Here is a 19,436-nt window from a genome sequence, read left to right as displayed (position 1 = left end):
CCTAAAGACGCCCATATTGAGTCATACTGCCACCTACTGACAACAGGAAGTCAGCCTTAACATGAAAGTTACGCGGTGTAGTCCACAGATACACAGTAAGATGACATAATCAGTCTGCTTTCTCTAGCACAACATAGCGGACACAGGAAGTGTTACAAAGTTTGCAATAAGTCATTTTCAGAGATTCCAAGCAGGATATACTACCACCGTGCAGTGGCCAACTTTCACAGAAATGCAGAGCTGTCTCTGCTGCCAGTACCACTGACTTGAAAAAAGGCCCAAAGGCCTGTTTATCACTGCTTGCAGCTGTTTTTAGTATTTTATTTTGTATTAAGTGTGAATTTTGTCAAACAGGGATTCATCCGCTGGAAACATTTCACTTTGGTGCCCACTGACTGGGTCGGTCAGGTCCTGCTGTGTCTGTAGAGGCCCATTTGTGATGCAAACATGATGTTCCTTATCCTGCCAGCACTCTAACAGATTTGTCCCAAGGACTGCAGTCAATTTAACTGCAGCAAATTTAAGTAACTGTGATGTTCCTGAACCCATTATGAGGCACTGCATGCTTTGTAACACAAAGCGTCCTTTTAATGTATTCCTATGACCAAGGTTAGACTATGTCCATGAGAGCATTCAGACAGCATTCCTCTAAAGGGGCTTAGTGTGTGTACGAATATTCTTACTACTATTAGTAGTAAGATTTATTCTCATCACTATTATTATCATCACTACTATAAGTGCTCTTAGATCATAAGGACGCCTAAGATTTCCCTACAGGCATCAGTAAAGTTGAACCTTTTATCAGCTCAAGGAAAAAGCCTAATAATGCCAGAATGTGACATTTGAGGACTCATTTGTCCACATTAATTGCATGTCACTTGCAAGCACTATCTGCCTCATCTCAAGGTCCAATTCACAAAAGATATTGGGCTAATGCAACGCAAACACGCCCATGAAGCTTCGCAGCTGAGTGCAATTTACCATTTTTTGCATCCAAACACAGTTATCCATGTTGCAAAGTATAAATGTTCCCTTTGCACCAGGAGCACAGTTGTTGGAACAACGGCATACAGACAAAAAAACTGATCATTTCAAACTGTGAGCCACAGATCCTGACCCATTAGCTGCAGAGGCATTCCTCAAAAACCTCAGGCAAGGAATTTAAATGTGACAGAGAGAACCCACATGTGGGATTTTAGTTACAGATGCCTTTGAAAGAAATAAAAGCACAAGGGGTATTTTTTAGTTGAAGAAATGGTTTATTATCATTAAAACGTGAAACTGAAGTATGTTTAAAAAGTCTGGTAAGCATTTGTGGAGGAAATTAGATACACAGGTGCAGGTGAGATTCTCCGTCCAGTTGTATATTTTTTTCAAACAAATGTACATGATGTGATAAGTCAATTTTCCTACCGTGGTATGCAGTATTGTGAAACAGGCATACCGTTAAAAAAACCCTCCCATAAGTCTCTCTTTGAACAATCACCAATTTTAAAGGACATTTCTCTGTCTGTTGCACTACTTTTGGTACAACCAAGGTATGTACTATAGCATTTTAAGGATTTTGTCATGATATCAAAACTTTATTATTGTCCAAGAAACTCAACAGAATGGCACCAAACATGGCCAAAATTATTTGGACATGCACCCAAATTAAAATATGTGGACACCTAAATGGAACACCCTCCATTCTCCTTAGACAGCTTTTCATAAGATTTTGATAACCTTGGTTACCTCCCATCCAGCCACAAGGGCCTAGCTCACAGACAGCTCTCCAGCTGATCTCGTGATGTTTTTTTCAGGGGTTAAGGTCAGGCACATTAAGTTGTTTGACTTCAAACTTGGAAAACAGTTTCTTTAAGACCTTCGCCTTGTGCACAGGGCCATTGTCATATTGAAACAGGAAAGGGCGTTCTCCCAACTGATGCCAGAAAGTTGAATGCACACAAATATCATTGTATGCTGTCGCACTAAGATTTCCCTAAACTGAGGGTCTAGCCAAACCCTTGCAAGTATTATACAGAGAGACAACAAACAAGCCTCCAAAATGACCATAACATTGAATCAGTACCTCTCTAAACTCTTTTCAAAATACATTAGATTGAAATACGTGTACATACAGTCATAAAGAGGCAATCAATATGTATGTGTGTGAATCACTGAACTTTAATATTCAGCTGTATATCTAAATAACCTGTTAGAGATGCTGAAACACTTGACAAACACAACTTCCTCTCCTATAAACCTCCCATATAAAAGCCTCTGATAACCACAGCTGTGCAGTGAGGAGGAGCTCCAGCCTTGAGTTAACCTAGAGACAGAGAGCCCATTATGAGGCATTGATGCATTGATGATATACAGACTGCTCTCCCCGCTTTATTTGGCCCCTGACCCCACATAATGCCACTTCAAGCTGTCAGTACAGGACACTGACAGGCGCTGACAGTAAAGCCTTGATGCACCTGACAGCTTGACAGATGTGGTGATGACACAATAAGTTGCAATGACCTTTTTACTGGCACTTTCTCAACCTTCTTAGACATTAATTTATACTGCTTTGTAGAGGGGATAACTTTCCAAGGTAACTCATCATTGTCTTCTTCTCCTCTCCTCTCCTCTCCTCTCCTCTCCTCTCCTCTCCTCTCCTCAGGTTTGGGCCTCCATTTCTCATGCGTGAGGACAGGAGCATCTCATGGGATCAGCTGCAGCAAAGCATCCTCAGCAAGCTCTATTATCTGATGTTGAATGGATCTCAGGCTCAGGTAATGCTCGCAACCTGCAAATATCCAATAACATGTCATCCACTCTATTTCTCCCTCTCAGCTCAGGGGTCTCCGACCTCCTCGACTTCAGTGGAGCAAATTAAAATAGCAGCGCAGAGCAGAGATTAGCTGGAAGTTTAATCCATTTTCATTAAGATTGGGTTCTGCATTCAAACTAAATTGTTCCGTCTCTTTGTTTATAATTATCAGAGTCACAATTTAAGCTTTTAATAAAAAACAAGGTTAAACCACAAAACAGTGTGTTTAACCCTTTATAACCTGAGCAAAGTGTTTTAATTTCTTTCAAAAACATAACAAGACATGGCTCAAAAACATAACAAGACATGGCCCAAAAAAATAGCAAAACATTAGTAAAAAAAAGAGTTGCAAGAAATTTTCCTGAATATCACGGGGAAAAAAGGTTTTCCAAAAAAATCAAAACAATTTGCTCTGTTTTAAAAGGCACAAATATCTTGTGAAAGGCATCTGATGTAAAACTGATTTAGATCCAGGTTTTGAAGGATTAAAAAAGTTGTCCTACATACATACTAGATACATAGACATAAAAATTAATAGACATAGCCACTGTGATGTCACTCATTGGTTTGATCAAATATGGCATTTTGGCTGTCGCCATCTTGGATTTTTGGAGCCTGATATAACCATATTTGGAAAAGGCAGTGAAAGTAGCCCTGAAGCTAGCTGCTAGCTTTGTTAGCATGGTGAATTTACAGCTATGGTTAAGTGTGATAATGCTGATGCTTATCATCCCTCCTAACGAAACACAGGCTTAAAACCATAAAACAAAATGTACTTAATGGGAAAACTGTGTCTTTTCTGGGTCTTTTAGTACAACCAAATGCTGAATAAGACTTTTTATCATACCAAACTGTTAACTTTAATGGACTGAAAACACACTGAAACAGCGGCAGCCAAGTCTTTGCCTTTACTTTGAGTCTGGAATTACGGCATGGTTATGTTACCTAACCAACACTGTCACCTTGTTATCAAACACCACACTCCTGTCACTCCAAGTGGCCACACCCTTGGTTATGAGGACATTCATCTATGGCTTAATAACAATTAAATAGGTGAGATGCATAAAAATCCATCCCCAGTTCAGCTTTAATGAATGTTTAAATTAGCTCTTGAGAAAAAACTGTTTTTTATTCCAGATTGTGAATGACTTTGTGCTGTAAAGTTGGGCATTTTAACATGGGGCACTATAGGGATTGGTCAGATGCTTATTTTCATGATCTTCTGGGCTCCTGCAAAGTTTTAAAAGGTACTGAATTATTTAAATCTAAAAACAAGGCCTTGAATAGCATGATGGCATGAAGTAGCTTTTTCAAAAGTCTTAAAAATGCAAAGACATGGAAAATAAAATTTAATTTCTACATTTAATTTACATTTAAATTTAATTTCTTTTTCTGAAACTTGGAAAGATGGGAATCAAAGTAGTGGAATTCCACACGCTGGTTTACCCTCATCTCTGCCACAATGCAAAAAAAGTAGGTTGTAGGTTCATGTTGTTTTTTTTCTCTCTTCAGTTTTCAAGAAAGAGCTCATTGCTCTGATGAGACTACAAAACAGATGTCCTGCTTAGGATGCTGAGTGAACAACTCTGTTTTGACATTTGAGTAATAACCCTTTGCATGTTGGGCCATAGTGATGACAGTATTGTATTGACTTCTCATTAATAATTACCCATTGTAGTTCCATTTTTTATTTATACTTAGCCATTGTGCGTGATTGAATCATTCAAATTTAGAGTACTGCAGTTAATTCTGTGATATGTGAGTGCATCAGTCTCCTGCTACGTTATGCTGAAAGGCTTGCATCTTTCATTCATTCAGAGAATAGAAAAAAATGATTTGTAACAGCGAAAACTGCCTAGATTGAATTAATTCTTAGATTAAAAGCGAAGAGTGCACCTCAGGACACTATATTCACACACACACACACACACACACACACACACACACACACACACACACACACACACACACAGTCCAAGCCTTTTATGGGCGAGCAATAAGGGTTTTATGTGCTGAGCATACATCTAATTATGTCACCACCCGCTCAAAGCCCAATAACACAAATCCTTGTCTTTGCACAATATGTGAAGTTCTTTATTTCAGAATAATGAGTGCAGATAGGAGGCAGTTTTAATAAAATTAAATTTAAAATGTGTAGTATTACTGGTACTTAAGCTCAAGATTTACACACTACATCCTGTGACTCTGAAGTGTTTTGTTTCCCGGACAGTCTTGCATGTTGAAATCCACCTCTACTTTTTCCGCCACTCGGTACACGCTGTGAGCGTCAATGACAATCCACGACAAGCATGTCTTTGACTTCATTTGATTCTCCATAGACGGCTCGAGTGATCTGCACACCACGAGCCCTAAACCACTGCTCCACTCTCAAATACACTCAGACACTCATGCACTCACGTCGCCCCCCAGTGCTGGACATCAAGTTGCCATGGGCAACGCCATGGTGACAGGCAATATTTGAGGTGGCCTTATCCAGAGAAAGCAGCTTTCAACTTTATGAGAAAAGGTGGAGAAGCAAGCGAAATATCAGCCTTTGATTTACTGATATGAATCTCAGTTTCTTGGTTACCTCCTTAAAGCCTGTCTGGCCAGATGCAAAGTCATAGAAACTTCTCTCTTTACGAATTTCTTTTAAGTTAACACAATCACTAGGGTCTGTGGGTTGTAGATTGAACATATTGTTTGAGGTGAAAGTCATATTCAAAGAGTGCTTTAATTTTTGCTAATACTTTGTTGTTCTCATTGTAAAAATAAAAAAAGAAATAAAGAAAAATTATAAACTTTTGTATAAAACAACAAAAAGCATGAGCTCAGAGTTATCAGTGTGTAATACAGGCTCCCACAATAAAACACATCAGCACTGTTTAAATTCTTCATTACCACTGACAGAAAGCAAGTGTGTACTGCCAATAGTTTGGTTGCTGCTCCTTCTTTATGTTTTGGCGCCATCCAGAGGTTCATTAAGCAAGATACAACTTTCAGTTCAGGGTATAAAAAAAGGAAAACATAACCTGAGTTGTTACTGACTTGCATCTCAAAACACTCCTTCTCTTTTTCAGCCTGGATATTCTGTAAAAAGAATAATATCAAGATTGACCGTAAGTGTTTGACCATGCATCAAGCACCTTGTGTGGTCCATGCCAAACAGCCGGTCGAGTGATAGAGCCAGAGGAGAGGTTTAGAAAATTGGATAAAAGGTAGAGTTAGATGATAATAAGTTGAAAAAAAACAACAACTTTTTGTCATTACGCCATGGCTGTCATGACTTGAAGATGTTGTAAAGGCTGCTTTTGTAAAATATATATATATATATATATATATATATATACATATATATATATATTAAATCACACAAAGAATTGATATATAAATTAAAGTGTCTTTTCCTGTTGGAGATATTGCTGCTTTTTAACTGATTCTAAATCAGCTCACAAGTTTCAACTGCCGGTGGTATTGGGAGACTTAAATGTGTGCAATAAAAGTTTAACTAGATTTTGTAGTAGCTTGTTGTTAGTTCAACTGCATTCATATTTGCATTGACTTTAGTAGTTAAATTATTCTTTTTTGTTGCCATTTTTGTGTAGTTAACAGCTGAAACTGCAAACATTTTTAGACTATAAAAGGAAAGGATTTTTTTTTTATCTACTGTTGCTTTTTTATTGTAATTGAACCTACTTTGACCACAATGAGTCAGAAGTATTGGTTTAAGTTAGTTTATGTATAATCTTTAAACAATTCGGCACGCTTTGCAGTGACCTTAACTGAGTGGCATATTTTGCTGGTATGTGACTTTTTTGTGTTATATTTGTAGTCCATTCTCAGTTTTGTCATTTTTTTTACAAAGTAGTTTCACCTACTTTTTCTAAGTAGCTTTAGTCAATCAAACTAAATTTCTCTGTAGCTTTGCTGTAGTTCAACTTCATCCAATTTGAAGTAATAAGTAGCTTGCAAAAGGTCCCCCACACTGATTACCAGTCTGACCAGACAGACCAGTTTCAACTATAAAGATGAGGTTTTTTACTGAATACTAAATAAATCTGAGTTCTGGAGTGTTTTGTAATTCATAAGGAGTTATTGATCAACTGTTAGAGGTCAAATTTAGTGAGTAGCTTGACATCCTTTCAAAATAATTTGTCTTGTGAATAGTTTTTTTCCTAAATACCCTATGGTAAACGCATATTTTATTAAAGTGCATGGATTTTTTACCTCAAACTTCTCATGGTTGTTTTTGGGTCTAACTTCAGATTTATTACAGTTCAACCAATTGATTTCATAGAATAGGATATAGGATATTAACTCAGTGCAATGCTCTTCTTCATCATATTCTACTAGACAGATGAGACCATCTGAGGGTATACTCATGCAGGCCCTTCAAACTGAAGAGCGAGACTATGCCTTTTTCATTTGCTGCTTTAGGCTTCTATTAACTAACTAATTTATTTATTTTTATTCTCGGCTGCAGTTCTTATTCTCCAGTGCCGGCCTGCACAGAATGAACGCATTAGCAACCTGATTCTGCTCTCTGCTCCCTAATAGCTCAACCCTCCTGTCTTTGCTGCTGAGGCAGCGGAGGAGTTATAATCCATCTGTAAATGCATTCTCTGTATTCAAGTGAGGAGGCGGCCAGAATTGCCACGTATAAATGAGGGAGGTTGTTTGCTTTTGAACTGTTGATAGTGATGCTATGTATAGATCCTGCAGGACTCAGCAAATTAGAGAGTTGCTGGCTTTACATAGCATTTAATATCAAATGTTGTCTTATCTTTGTTTTCTGTATATCTGAATCACTTATACACATCCATGCAATTCATTGAAATACTTAACAATACACAAAGGCGCTACTTATTTCTTGTCTCTGTTCATTCAAATGACTCATGTCTGCATCTCAAACTTTGCTCACATTGTAATAAAGATACAGCGTAAATGGAGTGGATGAAATAATTGAAACGTATTTATATAATTCATTTGACAAAAACCGAACTGCAGCCTCCACAAGGATCAGACAGATCAATCTCTAAAACATCTTTTACAAAACCTGAACGTTATAGCCTTGAAGAAATAAAGGGTTTATTGCAAGACTGTAATATACTGTCAACTGAGATTATACACGCTAGTCTTGGGTAGTATATAATATTTCATACCGTCACATCCTCCTGGAATTTAATTTTACTCTATATGACGGTATAAATGTGCACAAAGTTTGGCACAAACATCCATAAGGGTTAATGGATGATTTGATCAGATTTTGGTGGTCACAGGTCACAAGCCAAGGTCACTGTGACCTTGTCTGTCCCATTCTTGTGAACAAATTATCTCAAGAAGGCCTTAAAGGAATGTCTTCAAATTTGGCACAAACATCCACTTGGACTCAATAATTAACTTGTTCGACCTTGGTGCTCAAAGGTCAGTGTCAAAGTGAACGCATTATCTCAAGAATATTTTCAGGGACATTGTTCAACTTTTGCAAAACATGTATTTAAGTCAAGAATTCATATGCTAATTATGACAAAACGTTACACAAATGTCTAATAGGATAAAATGATGAAGTGATGGAACTTTATATCCAAAAGGTCAAAGGTCAACTTTGCTGTGACATCACAGTGTTCTGCAATTTGGGGGTGAACTTGGCCTTTAAAACACTTAAACTTATAATGCAGCATTACTTACTCTACTGCAAGCATCCTACCAGTGTAACAATGTTGTTAATTGGCTAAAACACGTGGCTGCTAAATTAAGTCACCAGACTTGTAATTTGCCTCCTATCAAAACAATACAAGGACATTTCTTGCCTCTTTGTACTTCTTAATAAACATCAGTTTTATACTTTAGAGTGAATCTATCTCACAGTATGTAGGGGTGTTATTTATACCGATACTGTTCACCTGAGTGTGTCAGTAGAGATCTGCTGTTATAATTACAGTAATTTTAGCTGTCTTTCAATAAATGCAGACTTTAAACAGTATGTTGATTGTCTGTGAGAGGGCAGACATGTTTTTACAGCAGTAATAATGAAAATTTTCACACACAAAGAAGATCACTTTATTAAATATAGGGGGTGTGAATGAGGGCGTATTTACGGCAGACTTTTATTTCTTTTTTGAGTCATATCTGACTGCACACCGCTGCTCAAAAACTTGCTGCTTGAGCGCGCTGGTTAAAAATCAATGTTCCTTTGTCTTTCACTCTTTCTCAGATTATTAAAGCCAAACAAGCTTTCTAGATGTACCTACAGTTGTTTTTTTTTTCTATCTTGTCAATCATAAAATCATTTCACCGCTGAATTTGAGGCTCAGCATTTAGGTTTTTCTTTTTTTACTGCAAGAGGGAGCTCTTTCGCTCATTGTGCAATATTTATGTGTTTTTCTCTCCCTGCAGAATGCTGGCGTGCTGTTTAAGATCCGAGTAGTTGGAGGGTCAGCGGCCTACAGCTACCTGTCCCCGCAGGACAGCCGCCCGCTCTACCACCCTGCGGTTGACAGGTAGGACACACCCACACACGTACACTCACTCAAAGAAAAAGAGTTTGCTGTACTGCATCCCCACAGACTCAAACTGTACCTCATCATTATGTACTCTATATACTACACAATACACTACATGAGCTCTATTCAGAACACATGACCGACAGGGTTTCTAGTGCATTAGATACAAAGCTGCAGTTCCTTTCAGAAGTGAATGGACCTTAAGAGGATTACAAGGAACTAAGTATAATGATTTCAGTTTGACGGTGTGAAGATAAGGCCTTTATTTCCTGTGTGATAAAGAGCATGCAGCTGAGGAGCTTAGTATAAATCTGTGCCGTTGTTCCACTGATCTGCAGTGAAGGTCAGGCCCATCACAAAGGAGTGAGGAAATGAGATTGTCTTTCAGATTAGACCAGTCTTTCAATAGGTGTGTGTGTGTGTGTGTGTGTGTGTGTGTGTGTGTGTGTGTGTGTGTGTGTATATACAGGCACCTGTCTGTGTGTGTTCATGTTTTTCTAAGTAATTGTTGTTTATATCACATTCAAAATGTGGATGTCATTTTGCTCTGTCTACAAGATACCTGCAGATAGGATCAGCGCCAAAACTAACTAACCATCAGCTCATCAACAGCAAGTGTCTGTGTTTTTTGTGCTAGTCATGCTTTAGCATTATTTACTGTATATATTTAATGTTTTTGGTATCTGTATTGGGACAGGACCATAGCATAAACCAGTAGCTGTAGCAATGTTGCAGCTCCCATCTCAGAACAGATGATAATAAATTCAGAAAACTCAACATGAAAATACAAAACAATACAAAACACAAACACTGATGAAATGAAATTACCATAAAACTAAATTCCAGATTATTCATGACCACATGATTTATTTAAAAAATGTTTCAACTTGTACAGGAAAAAATAGTTTTGGTATCCCAATGTTTTAAACTTTTTTTCAGCTATTAAAAGTACACCATAGAGGAATTGTCAGCTACTGTTTGTAAACAGTATCGCTAGCAAAATATAAAGTGGGCCTGCACCATTGCCCTGTGGTGTGAGAGTAGGCAGAGCTGGCATATACACCAGATGCCCCACTGAATTTAAGCTGCGTCAGCAGCATGTGGGCCTCCGAGGGATGGGAATCATCAGGACCCCCTGATAAGATATGTTGCGATACTTAGGTCAAGATAGTGATTTTGAATGTTATGCGAAAAGCTGAGTATTGCGATTACATATATTGTGATATATTGTGACTTATTACCTTTTTAATCTGCAAATTAAGAGAAAATGTTGTCAACATCCTTTTTTATCTATTAAGATAAAGTTTTCTGCCTGTTCATGTCTTTTCAATTTACCTGCGACGAAATGTTTCAGGTGGACTGAAAAAGCAGTTTGTTGTATTGTTCAAGCTGGCTTTGAGTTATTTAGTTATTTGCAATATTAATGATTTACATCATTAATATTCTGATAATAATATTAGTAAATATAACATAATAATGATATACATATACTATTTTGCCACACAAAATATTGCACTACTGTGCTATATTAATTTTTCCCTGCCCCTTATGCCTACTTCAACCTACTGGCTCATACAAACACAACAATCATTCTATATTGTGAAAACAGCCTTAGCCCTAAATAGTGGAGTATAATACATTATGGTAATACAACTGAATGAAGCTGTGTTTAGAGTTTTTGTAGATTCCTCTTGAAAGCCTGCTGCTTATAGTCCTGACCTCACCTGCACAGTAACGTCCCAAACATAAAAAGACAAAAGGAAATTACAGGCAGGGGGCAGAGTCTCAAATAAATGCACCAACACACACCTCTAGTGTGTCGTCGTCTAGCAGATCTCCATCACCTCTTCTGCAAGCATCCCTGAGCATTTGGTGATAAGTGTAATTAAAATTAGCGGCTATCAGTGCTTAAAGCATGTCCTCGGTATTCTGGACGAACAATATATCTTGTTCTGAAGAGTCTTTATTGAGTATGATTTTCTAAAGTAAAACTGCCCTTGTATAGCACAAAAAACTCAAAAGGAATTTTATTACCCGTTCAATCTCACAAAAGCCTGAAGATTTGTGGCTGAATATCTTGAAACTGCTCCACTACATCTCTGCACCAGTGTAATGCATAAAGTTGTTTTTTATTTTTGATTAGATTTATTTACAGTTTTCAGTTTAGTGCAGTGGTCATCTTACTGTGTAATTACCTTGGTACTAAGTGATTGCTGTTTGTGAGTCTGGAGTGTGCCACAAGAATATTTGTGTAATTGTACAGTGTTTAATTGGCCAGCTGTTCTGTGTTGGCAGAAGTCTGGCCAATCAAAGCTCCCGCTGCTGCTCTGTGAGATGGATGTAATTTCACTTCTAGGCGGCACAGTGCTCACTCAGAGAGCTGTCTTTCACTGAGAGCAATCAAATGGAAAGGTTAAATCAAGCAAAAACGAATTGTGAGATGGAGCATGATCAGTAGACTCATGAATGGAATAACCAAAAGGATGAATTTTGCACGTTTGATTTTGAAATTCTGAATTAATCAGTTAAAGACAGTAGAAGGTGGTAGAATTAACTGGAAATTTAATCAGCCTTTTTATTATTTGTTACTGCAAGGTTTTCCACATATTCATTTATTTGTGGCGTCCTGGTTAAAACATCTGCTGCCATGAATGATTATATATTTTTGGATGTTTTCTAGTAGCACTGTTAGAATAAATATACAATTTGGGTATTCTTTGCGCTTTTTCAGGGTGCAGAGCATACTCTGAGCACAGATGGAGCAGCTGAACGTCAGGCACAGTGAAAGTAAAACTTAATCATTGATTGAGCTAGGTCTAAAAGTTTGTTTTCACTAGCTTCTGCAGCAGCTGCTCTTTTCATCTATCAATCTGATCAGCTCTGATGGGATTGACAGATCAATTGTCAACCCCCATGACTAAAACTCATCAAACTGCTGCTGAGAAAAAAAAGGAACTCGTAGTGAGTTCCACCTGCGTCAGAATTAACAGAGGGGTCATAGAATGTTAAAAAAAAAAAAAGAGGAGACACACACACACACACACACACACACACACACACGCACACGATTAACAAAAATGAGTAGTTACCACCACACGTAGATTGAAATTCTTTTTTAATTCAATACTGAATTAGTCATTTAAAGACAGCTAAATGTGATAGAATTAACTGGCAATTGGATTATCTTTTGTATTATTCATTAATGATTATAATTACACACCGTAAAAGTCTACAGTTATTCCAATTGCACACTTCAGTCTCTATAGTCTGTGTCTCTGCCACTCCTCTTATTATTAGCTGTAATGCACAACTCAAGAAACTTGTCACACAAAAAATACATACACACACACACACACACACACACACACACACACACACACATCATCTTTGTTTTTAAGATTCACAAAGCCATGACAAGACAGCTCCATGAATCTTTGAGTATGGAAAATAGTTTTTAAAATGGGTGAATTGATTTTGTGGAAGCAATCTTTTGTGGGAGTGTGCAAAGTGTGCTCTGGGTGTCCTTCACTTGTGAGTGTAACACCATCGGAGATAAGGTTTCTTATTGATTCACAGACAATTACTGTTGCGGCAAAGCTCAATTCAGAGGCAGAGAAAAAGAAGCATTTGTAGATACATACAATAGGTGATAATTCATTATTGCTTTATTAAGTTCTGGCTGGGAGGTGTTGGCCTGTGTTGTAATCCTGACATCTAGTGGTAACACAATACATACATTGTTATGCATTAAACATACTCGCAGTGAACAATAACAAGACAACAACACTTCGAAAATGGAGTCAAACTCCTGACAGTGAGAATCTATCAATGGCCTTGCTGGAAATCTCTCCATCCAGACTGTCTTCACTCGTAATGCAGATGCTTTGCAAAATTGAAGGCATTTGAATTTTGACACAACTCCAAACATCTGCCATCAGTGATCCATCATGTGCGCACAACAGAATAAATTATACTGTGCCCAGAGCATCCAGCAATTGTTGAATCTACCTTGGCCCTCTGTCAGTGCTGTTTGACAGTGGAATACCAATGATATTTTTTTAATCTCTCCTCCTGAGATCAAAGCAGTGAAGAAAAGCTCTGCGACACAAACAGAGCACCTTCATCTATATAACGACTCAAAATCAAAAGTTTGCATATTAACACATGATGTGAAGCTAGCTCTCACCTGTGCAGGATGTCACTCTGTGTAATCCTGCTGTTGCCAGTGGGTGTGTGTATCAAGGTGGAATAAAATGAAATAAAAAGTAGAAACAAACATTTATAGAAAGTCTCGGGGCCGTTGTCACCGCAGAAGTTCCATTATTTTGCATGACGGCAGCACAGATTTCAGCCTCCCGTGGTTTTTGTGGTTTCATTCTTTTTGAGATACAGCATAACTTTCTGCAAAACACAGACTAATCTAAAATCATAAGACGTGTATTTCAAGTTTTTCTCCCGCTGTTTGGTAGAGCTCTGAAGTTCTGTGGCCCTGGGGGACCTCCTCATGTGAAGGTTGTCATTGAGTGGGATAACAAGACTAAAGAATGGTAAGCACTGTGCACAGAAATGTTAATACTGAGTGGAATATACAAATGTAAAAAAGCACTTAGGCGGAACACACACAAAGATTATTGTATGTTCTCGTAGTCACCCTGAGTGTCAATTTGCTGTTCAATCCATTTCCCAGAACACAAGCTGGCACAAACATACGCTCACACAGATTCAAACACTGCAAATACAATTCTGCAGCTGAATGAGGACAATAAACCTGTGTCTTTGTGTGTGTGTGTGTGTGTGTGTGTGTGTGTTTCAGTCTGTTTGGCAGCATCCAAGAGGAGGTGGTCAAGGATGCGGAGAGTGTGAGGAACCAGCAGCAGCAGCATCTTCAGCAGCACAGCTGTACCTTAGATGAGTGTTTTCAGCTGTATACCAAAGAAGAACAGGTGAGACTGAGTGCAACATAACTCTCAAGTAAACAGCATATCATCTTCATTCTTACCTTACTTTTTCTTTTCTTTTTTTTTCTCTCCTTATAATTACAAGCCATGACAACATCACAATGACTGGTATTTTTTAGGCTTGGCTAGTATCCAATTTTTCATACCTTCCTAAAATATCACTGTGGTATATGGTATATTATGGTATAGGTCTTTCCAGTCTCAAGTTTCCAGTGTGGTTGAAAATAATCCTTAATTCAGTGAGTTAGTTGTAAAAAACATGCCATTATTCAGAAAAGAAGGAGTGCCTGTATTTATGATAGTATTGAAAAACATACCATCAGGTTTTCTGAACACTGTGGTATATCGTGATGCCACCAAGGCCTAGGATTGTTTTCACCTTGTGAGTCTGTGCGTCATGATGGCGAAATGTGACCCTGGTGACACCCACTGTAGCAGAAACTACAACAGAAGCCAGTCTGAGCACTTTGGCAGGTGTCTGACTGTCTGTGATTTTTGTCATGGTGATAAAGTTGCAACCTTGCAATATATACATAGTTACAAAACTTTACAGGTGTGTAGTTCAGAAGATGGGTAAGGTCTGAGCAAGGGCACTAGAAGTAAGTGGAATGGAAAGTAGGGAAAGGGCCATTTCCCCTCCACTTTAGGCCCCTGTTTTACACTCACTGATAGCTGTATTAGTGGGTGGAGAGTTTGTTTTTTCTGCCTCAGCAAAATCCATGGCCGGAGACATTATGCTTTTGAGTTATCCGTTCATCGGTACTTAGGTCCATACATCCCAGTATTATGAACACAATATCTCAAGAAGGCCTCGAGGGAATTTCTTCAAATTTGGCTCAAACATCCACTTGGACTCAGCGATGAACTGATTCAATTTTGGTGATTAAAGGTGTCTGTGAACTCATTAAATATGTTTTTCGACATAACTCAAGAATTTATCCACAAATTTTAACCAAATTTCACACACATTTTTAATAGGATAAATTGATGACATGATGACATTTTATATCCAAAAGGCAAAAGGTCTGCTTCACTGTGACACCATAATGTTCTGCAGAAACTCTTTTTTGGCCATTATTTAACATCGTATCTCAAAAACAGAGAGGGAGACATTTTATCAGATATTTAATTGGTGACACTAATCTTGGATGTCCACCTTGAAGCTGTGCTGATTGTGTAAATTTTCTGTGCTGCTGGAGAGAAGCATGCATGTTTTCACAGACATGGAAAGCTAAACTGTTACTGCAACTTGACTTGAGGCAAACAACCTTAAGGAAGTAATTCTAGTTTCCTTTTCATTTAATGCCTAATTGTTACTTGCATTCTTTTTGAAAGTTTTTTACAGAAATAATTCAATAATACTAGTACAATTTAATAAGTTTAGCTATTTTTTATCTTGGAGTCCTCTCTTGTCGAAAAAGAAGGTGGAATTCTAAATTTCAAGAACAAAACTAAAATTTACTTTGTTAATTCTCTTGTAGGTGTTATTGTTGTTGTTTTTTAAAATAGTATCTTGTTTTCTCTCTCACTTTTTAGTTTTTCTTTCAGTTTTTTGCAGAGTGTGTTTGTTTGTTCACACATACTGAAAGGGTCATTTAAAAACAGAAGAAGCTGATAGAATTAACTGGCAATTAAAATATCTTTTTGCTTATTTGTGTTTATTTTTTCACAGTACAATTTAAGCAGAAATAATCCTGATCCAGCTGTTTATCTGAGGTGATCATATTCTTTTCTCATTGTCAAAAGAGTCTGCAGTAAAATCAAAACCAAACAGCCATTAAGTATGTTTAAAGAGGAACTCCACCATTTTCTGATGTCTGTTTTAAAGGAAAAAAGGATGAGAAAAAAATTGGATTAAGTATTTTTGTGGGCCAATGGGAACTTGAGTAGATATCTGTAGCCTGCTACTCATCTCTGCTTGAGGCACACAGCTCAGGACTGCATTAGCCAATATGAGCAAAACACACCCAAATCTCCTACTTAGCATCAGTAGTTGTGTTGCATTGTGGGTTATGTAGGCGCTTGTTTTTTACAAAAAAAATAAAAAGACGTTATTTCTAGGTCTGGGTATTATAAGAGTGTAATACTAAATCTATGCAGTACTATTATAAGGCATAGCAGTTATACACTTGTTAGAATTATCTAATATAAAGATAAATTTCTTAAATTTTATCAGTTTGCTTTCTATTACCTCCTTCACTATCATAATAACATGAACTAAGAACATTATTTACATCCTGCAGTTGCCCTTGTAGGCACCCTTACACTTGACACTTTTTTTCTACTCAGTAAGTTGGCACAAATGTATGGCTTTTTAGTCATGTACAGCACAGTTTATGAACCGTATTCTTTTCTCGAGTCTCAACTCCCACGCAAGTATACCAGCTATGAATGCTTCTTCTCTTTTTAGCCAGAGAGAACGGGGCAAAGAAAAAAAATGCACAGAGATCACTGCAGTGAGTATGCGAAATCGCAGATGGTAATGCTTCAAGCAGTTGAAGTGACTGAGTTTTTTGTTTATTGCCAGATAGTTTTCACATATACAGTCAAGAATTTGCATTGGTTTTGGTTCAAAAATGTACAGCGTACAATACAGGTTAAACAAAAGTCAAGCAATCTTCATATAGATATGAGAAAGAAATTGAAATAAATAGACAGTTGCAATAGAAATATGTTCAGTTGCCAAGAACTGAAAAGTAATGTAAATTTTAGAGTTTTAGGAAACAAGTAATGGGGTAACAGCTGTCCTGCAGCAGCCTGAAATGTTACTGAGAACAATTCCGACTGGTGTCCAAACTTTTGTTGACTGACTACAGATCCTCCATCTGTATAAGCAGTGTTGGAATGGACTGCGTTTTAAAAGAAAACAGTGAGCACCAACACAGCAAGACAGCCACCACCCACGGCTCCATCTCAAAATAAATCAGTATCATGATTAATGAATACAACTGAGTTTGCTTAGAAAAGAATCATTCGAGTTTATTACAGCTTCTTTTTTTTTGTCAATGCCATCATTTCTATCAGTTATGATGTAACCAAATTAATTAGTAAGATCTGTTGACACAGGATCGCCAAAATACAGATTACTCCAGAAGCTGATAAATTATTGAAATGAAGTATCACCAAATCCCAAGTCAGTAGTGTCCAGACTCTTTTTAAGTTACTCTTTGAGATTAGGCCTCATGCTTCATATATTACCAACGTCAATCTATATATCTTCCAAATGTTTTTACCTTTTATACTGTATCCAGATCTTGGTTTGAGTAGAGAATCTTACTTAAAACGCAATCATCCCACTTGATGGTGCTTACTGGTATTGATCAAACAATTGTTAAGTTCGACACAGGTAATGCTGTAGTTTCATTTTAACTTGTATATGTCGATTAGCTACAAAATTTAAAAATCACTAACAGCAAAGTGAAAGTCATGAATAATCTCTTTGCAAGCCATTTTATGCTGGGAAACCTTGGCTTTCATGTAAATGGCAGTTGACACCAATGAACCACCCATACACCGATGCAGACCCAATATACCTCCTCAAATATAGCAAAAGCACTCCCCGATGGTAGTGACCCCCTCAACAGGACAATGTCCCGTGCACCACACTGCAGAAACCGGTCATGAATGGCCCAAGGAATGTGACAAAGAGCTCAAAGTGTCCACCTAGCCTCCAAATGTGACAGAACCCCATCTGGTTGAGCATCAGTGGGACTTGCTGAAACAAGTCTGATCCATGGAGACCCCACCTCGCAACTCATGCAGCTTAAAGGATCTTTTGCCAAAACCTTGATGCCACACACCAGAGGACTCCCAAGGAGGCACCACTGTGGTTTGGACTTGAATCTGACCTATGGAAGCATGGACCTCTGGGGTACCAGTGCATCCAAAGAATGCTCAATCAGATCGGGATCTGTGGCATACGGAGGCCAGGTCAATGCCTTGAGCTCTTTGTCATCTTCCTCCAGCTTTTCCTGAACAGTTTTTGCAGTGTAGCATTGTGCATTGTCCTGCTGAGGGGGGCACTGCCATCAGGGAGTGCCGTTGCCAAGGGGGGGTGTATTCGGTCCGCAGTGGGATGGATGGTGCGTGTCAGATGGCATCTACATAAATGCCAGGACCCAAGGTTTTCCAGCAGAGCATTGTATTGTATTGAGATGATCAGTGTGATCACTTCACTTGCCAGTGATTGATTGGTGTATATCTCTGTAATGTAAATGTTTTATACATTTACACCAACCAATACACACAATTCCACTGCAAAACCCACTTACCAGTAGTTTGCCTGCTCTTCAGTCAGTACATGAGCTGAAAACCTCTTTGTTTTACTCAGGCAGGTCATAACAAACACACTTACACACACTGCAAAAAGAATAATATAATAACAAAAAAATGTATTATCCAAGAAAAATGACAACCCTGAGTAATTCATCTTGCTTAAATAAACAAATTTAAATGAGGGATGCATTAGAAAGGAGATTACTTGCGAGAAAAAGAAACACATGAAACAGTGTGTCAGGAAATAACACACAAGATTAACCAATAATAACAAAAGAAGAAACATTATCTTGGAGGGTAAGAGATAGGCAGCCACCTACCTTGAAGATGTGTACACAACAGGAAGAAAGCTACACCACTTGCATTACAAGTTTTGTCATGGCTACAGATTGGTTATTCTCTGTGATGAAAATTCCTAGCCTCAGTGAGTGTGTACAGTAAGTTTATGGACTGTAAAAACATCACCAATTATTGATTGAAATGAGCCAGTTCAGCAGAAGTGCAGGATGTAACTGCTGCACAGCAGGAAGAGCTCCACTGCCGTGCGTCGGCTGTTTCAGATCCTCTGTGAGTGAATCAGCCACAGAGATCTGCTGCAGCTGCTCATCACTTAGTATGTATTCCTCTCATGAAATACTATTAATTTGATTAAGCAGAGGTTGTCAGCTATGACTGAAGATTGACACGTTGTGAACTCACTAATGAGTCCTTCAGTTTCTATGAAGTATGTCACTAATATTAGCTACAGTTTATGTTTAAATAACTCTTCAGATCGACCTGAGGACACTAGTAAATTAGAATAAAATGTCCCATTGAGCTACCACACAGACTAGAACGGACATCACAAATTATGAACATGAGCTAAATCAAACTTCAGTGACCCAATACAGGTTAGTAAAA

General features: G+C 38.0%; 1 protein-coding gene across 1 annotated transcript in view; it reads left to right on the top strand.

The window, feature by feature from the left end:
- The window catches only part of usp43a (ubiquitin specific peptidase 43a), a 159,718-nt gene that overhangs the window by 102,298 nt on the left and 37,984 nt on the right, over positions 1–19,436 (top strand). Inside the window, exons 8-11 of the mRNA XM_042485616.2 lie at positions 2,651–2,762; positions 9,197–9,300; positions 13,773–13,850; positions 14,117–14,246. Of these exons, the coding sequence (XP_042341550.1) occupies positions 2,651–2,762; positions 9,197–9,300; positions 13,773–13,850; positions 14,117–14,246 (424 nt within the window). The remainder of the gene's footprint in view (positions 1–2,650; positions 2,763–9,196; positions 9,301–13,772; positions 13,851–14,116; positions 14,247–19,436) is intronic.

This window comes from Plectropomus leopardus, chromosome 3 (assembly GCF_026936395.1).
Source record: "Plectropomus leopardus strain MGB_pleo_1.0 chromosome 3, ASM2693639v1, whole genome shotgun sequence".
Lineage (NCBI taxonomy): Eukaryota > Metazoa > Chordata > Actinopteri > Perciformes > Serranidae > Plectropomus > Plectropomus leopardus.
The sequence above is the reverse complement of the archived record's forward strand: the minus strand, read 5'-3'. Positions and strand labels throughout refer to the sequence as shown.